At 34.2% G+C, this 4884-nt stretch overlaps 1 protein-coding gene across 1 annotated transcript; it reads right to left on the bottom strand.

The window, feature by feature from the left end:
• Nucleotides 1-1011: 1011 nt before the first annotated feature.
• Nucleotides 1012-4480, bottom strand: LOC143530434 (uncharacterized). Its single transcript, XM_077025977.1, has 7 exons — nucleotides 4456-4480; nucleotides 4002-4105; nucleotides 2917-2958; nucleotides 2718-2833; nucleotides 2444-2549; nucleotides 1374-1427; nucleotides 1012-1285 (listed from the first exon to the last, which is right to left on the bottom strand). Exons 1-7 carry the CDS (start codon nucleotides 4478-4480, stop codon nucleotides 1127-1129), a joined length of 606 nt encoding a protein of 201 aa, XP_076882092.1. The 3' UTR covers nucleotides 1012-1126.
• Between the last annotated feature and the right edge of the window lie 404 nt (nucleotides 4481-4884).

The raw sequence follows: 4884 nt of genomic DNA on the forward strand, positions 1-4884 counted from the left end.
CAAAATAGAAGCTACCCATTTTTCGTATTTCAAACGTGTCTCCGATAGCGTCCTCAATCATGTTCATATCATAGTATTTTGAGCGTATTAAATCCATAAGACATAGAACTTTGTAAAATAACGAGAATATATCTTCTAGGAAAACGAAGATGTAGTTTTTGTCAATTAAACATACCAAAATATTTTCTTTATACATTGAGCAAATCAATACAAAGTTTAATTGACGGTTAAGAGTAGATAGTAATAATTATCAACTATTGGGCAATTATATGCGTGAAAATTCTATATGCAATAACTAAGTTACTATTGAGTAAATAACCACGGATAACCAAGCTGCTATTGATGATCAGCTTAGTTACTACGTATGCCATTTCCATTGTGATGGCCATTTCTATGCAACTTTTCATCATTGGAAACGGGCACTGGCGTTTGTAACCCCCAAATCAAATAGTCTTGAACAAATGCACTACGCAACACCTAGCCCATGTTAATGTTGTATGAATGGAAAATCAAAATCAAAGTTACCTCTTTTATAAATAGAGAATCACGTGAATTACAATTTTGATTAAATATGTATTACTTGAATCCTCATTTAACTTGTTAAATTTTTTCACCATTTGACATTTATATATATTTAAAATCAACAAGGGCCATGTGGATGATTTTCTTGGTTGACAGTGTCAATGTCTGGGATTAAACAGTGTCATATTTGCCAGAGATGTGTCTATATGTTACCTGTTGCATAAAAAATGAATTCCCTTCTACTAATTGAAAATTTTCTATACAAATTTGCTGTAGGGTTTTTATGTTTGGGCAACGACTAATTTATGGTGTTGTAGTTGTCTGGAATCTGGATATCGGCTACCGATATCATTCTCTTTCTATTGCACTGTGTCCAACATCGAAAAGAAGTCATCGTATGTCCTCAACATGGGTTTTTTCTAAGTTCATTTAGAAGGATTTCAGTTAATTGATGTACAACTGAACTTACAAAGTATAAAAAGGAGTAAATGACTAGTAAAATTGTAGCCAAATATAAAATGTCTCATGTATATACAGAAAACCCAAAACAATATAATACTAATTCTATATAGGCATATGGCTATTTTCAAACTCACTGTATTCATCAATGCTTGTAAAATACAAGATCTCTACTGCAATTGGTTTTCAAAGCTTCCTCTAATGCTTCAGCTTGGTCAAAACTAATTTTAAAAGTCACAATTGTTATGCCATCTTTCCCAGTCTCATAATCTTGCTTAATATCCTCAGCTTTGAATGACTGCAACTGTATATTTACCAAGAGATTAAAACATAAATATATAAAACCATAAACAAGTTTAAGTTTTTACTGCTAGAACATGATTTAACCTAACCTGATGGTAAACGACCCCCAAAAGATCGAAAGTAACCTCGACACCCATAGGGACCTGCAACATAAGGTTTTATATGTCAGCTACACTTATTATTGACAACTGTCAGGATGAATAAATTACCATTTAGCCAAAGTTGTTTTAAGAAACAACCATTGAAACTCATATCCCAATAAATCATTGTACTTGAAAACTCTTTCAAAATTTTTGGCATTTTGCCTGAAGATTTGCCCCTGAAATGTTTAGTTTATCCATGAAGATTATGCTCTACTGCCCAAATATTTGCTCCAAATTGTATTTTTAACTCTTGTGCATAATATTTTTGGCAAATCTTGAACACTTCCCAAAATCATATTTTGAATTCCTAGGCAAATCGCATTTGATAATTTTTGGACATCTTTACTATTTTTCGAGATGAATTTCAAAATGCTGTTTTTATTTGACCAATGGGGCCAAAAGATTTGCTTAAAAAGTGCTCAAAGTTTAGCAAAAATGTATGCAGCTTATCAACAAGCATTTGTCATATTTAACTAGGAGAAAAGAAAATTAGGAATAAGTTTCACAATTTGCAAGATGTATTCAAGATTCGTTAAACACAATTTGGGAAAAAGTGTTCTTAGTATGATACGTTAGAACTTTACAATTTGTCGAATACAATTTGGGGCAAAACATTAGACAGAAGTCATAAATATTCACATGCAGTGAAATATGGTGTGTTTTAATATTCTTATAAGATCAATTATTTTAAATATAAATGTGAGTATGGCAGCTTAAACATGAAGCATAATCAAATTGGGTTAACTAAACTTACTAGTGCTTAATCTAAGGTTAAAAGATACAACTAATGTTTTCCTAGTAGAATTTCACCAGGATTTTACCAAATGTTGTTTGGACTTTTGAAACAACTTTCAGGGTACAGTAATTAGAATGGAAATCAATCTTCTCAAGATAATAAACTCCAATAAGATTAAAAAGATTGAAATTTACCAACTTATGCCAAGAAAAGAAACAAAAGAATGATGAAAGCTCACAAGCGGATTTATACAATCAAGGCAATTGGTAAGGAATATTACCTGAGATTTAATTAGTTGTGTAGGGGCATTTTTCAAGCATTCGGTTGCTACTCCACCATATGCCCTGACTAATCCTCCAGTACCTAGTTTGATCCCTCCAAAGTGCCTAAGAATTAACAAACAAATTATTAATTTATGCTATTCAAAATGAAATATAACCAAATGTTGCAGAAGAATAAGTCCCGTGTTATTTTTCTATGTTGAAGTAGCAAAAATATTAACTTTTTATGAAGTAGATGATGTGAGTGAACTGTGAACATGAGATAATATATACCTAATGACAACAACCATCACTCTATCTAATCCTGAATTTTCGATAGCAGAATGAATCGGTTTTCCAGCTGTGCCAGATGGCTCACCGTCGTCATTACTTCGATACTGATTACCAACCTAAAATTCAAGCAAACAAATAATGAGCACTTTGAAGTTTGAACATGAATGCAGTATAATAAACACACACGTATATGATATACCTTATAAGCCCAGCAATTATGAGTTGCGCGTAGATCTTGAACCTGCACATTAATATAAGATGAAATCAAACGCTTTAACAACAAAAAAGCAAATCATATTACAAGCTAAAGAAGTTATTGCAGCTAAAAATGAGTAATAATTGCACTTAATGTTATGCTACAGAACTTCTTTAGTGGTGTCCTCTCACTTTAATCCAAAACAAAAATATAGGTCATGAAGGTACCAGTATACCTATCCTATAAGCTTATGGAAAAAGAATTTCAGATATATATTGAAGGTAATAAGAAATTACAGCCAGCAATCTCATAATTTCAAGGTTATCAATGAATAAATGCAACTGTGCAACCAATAACCATGGTTGTAAAAATCCCGACTAGGCTCTGATTAATCCCCGATTAATCGCTAGCCCCGCCCCCAACTGACTAATTTTGGGCTAGTCAGCCAATTTATCAGTCAACGGTCGAATCCGACAAAAATCAGGATTAATCTGACTTGGTCTGGCAAGGTTCTGGCCAAATTTAATGGTTTCCGGCATGATTCCAGCCAATTTCCGGACAAAATGTGTTTGTGTATATAAAACTGAAAATTACATATAAAAATGTGTGTATATATACAAAACTGAAATTTATATATTAAAGTACGATCCGATTAATCCTGATTAATCGCTAGTCCCCACCCTACCGCCCGACTAGCGACTACTACAACCTTGCCAAAAACCATGTCGTGCATGCATACAGGAGCAAACAGTGTTTTGAGTATATAACATATATATTCCGGGAGATTAATTCATTGTATTTACACAACCTTAATTTGTGTATTTAACTCAAATTCCATTATTTTCAAAATACTTAACCTCAAAGCATCTGTAGATACAGAAGTTACTAATTACTTTGCTTATTACTTACAAACATATACGATTAATATGGAACAACTAAGAGAGTAAATGAAATGGCTTAATTAGCATCGGTACTCGGTAATAATTTGGTATTCAACTATTATAAAGCCCTAATTTTAAAACTGAAAACAAAACGCAAAATTGGGCAATTTGCATTATATCGCAGCAACGGAATATGAATTTGTATACCTCGGAGAGAAAAGACTGGGCAGACCGCTCATCAGGAATATGACCGGCAATAGCGATGAATTTGCTCGCCGGTGTTACGGCTGGTGGTTGCGGTGACCATGGATCTAAGGAGGATTAGAGATGAAGAGATGCGGTAATGGTGGTGGTTGTGGAGGTAGCAATGGTAGTATGGTGATATCACGTGCATTTGGATACCACCTGTCTGTTCAAGTTTAGGAAAACTGGAAACCTTTTGCTTTCATACGGGTGTTGGTCGGGTTTGGTATTCGGGTTTAATTGTTTATGTTTATGATGTTTGAAGGTCTAATCAGAACCTGAAGTTAATAACATTCGGTTATGTTGGTTTTCGGGTATTATGTTTGACTGAGGCTTGTTGCGGGTATGAGTAGGATGACATGAATCATTGGTGGAGTTACATGCGTCGTGAGAAAACGTTGACCTTCAACTCCATTACCTCCCGTTATTACCACCACCTCCATTACCGCACATTGGCCAACGAAATAAGACGGAGCTCGATGGCTGAGTGTGGGTGATAATGGAGGTGGTAATAATGGATTAATGAGTGTTAAATGTTTTTAGAAGAAAGAAGGAAGGAGGCGTGGATTCATAATTTTGGTGTGGTGACACATTGTTCGGTCGTTAGTTGTAGTGTTTGCATATCCAGCTCAAACCCAACCTAGCAACCCTAAGTCATAAGTGTTTTTAATTAAATTGGCTTCATCTAATTAGGTCTTGATATGTGTCGATAGCCTTCATTTGTAGTTTGGTGACATTAACTTTATTCGGTCATAATCCATCTTAGCATTTCACACGTTGTTGAGTGTTGATGGATTAGATTCCAAGACGGTTCCATAAGTGTATGTATACCCCTTCACATTCGTTA

Source organism: Bidens hawaiensis, unplaced genomic scaffold (genome assembly GCF_021521415.1).
Source record: "Bidens hawaiensis isolate Kalapana, Puna unplaced genomic scaffold, B.hawaiensis_p1.1 tig00008945_1, whole genome shotgun sequence".
Lineage (NCBI taxonomy): Eukaryota > Viridiplantae > Streptophyta > Magnoliopsida > Asterales > Asteraceae > Bidens > Bidens hawaiensis.

Excerpts from the sequence above, each read along its gene's own strand:
- LOC143530434 (XM_077025977.1), bottom strand. The coding sequence starts at position 4,480 with ATGGAGGTGGTGGTAATAACGGGAG. Across the intron at positions 2,834-2,916 it reads ATAATTGCTGGGCTTATAAG|GTTGGTAATCAGTATCGAAG; the intron begins GTATATCATATA and ends CTTGAATTTTAG. Across the intron at positions 2,550-2,717 it reads GTGATGGTTGTTGTCATTAG|GCACTTTGGAGGGATCAAAC; the intron begins GTATATATTATC and ends GTTAATTCTTAG.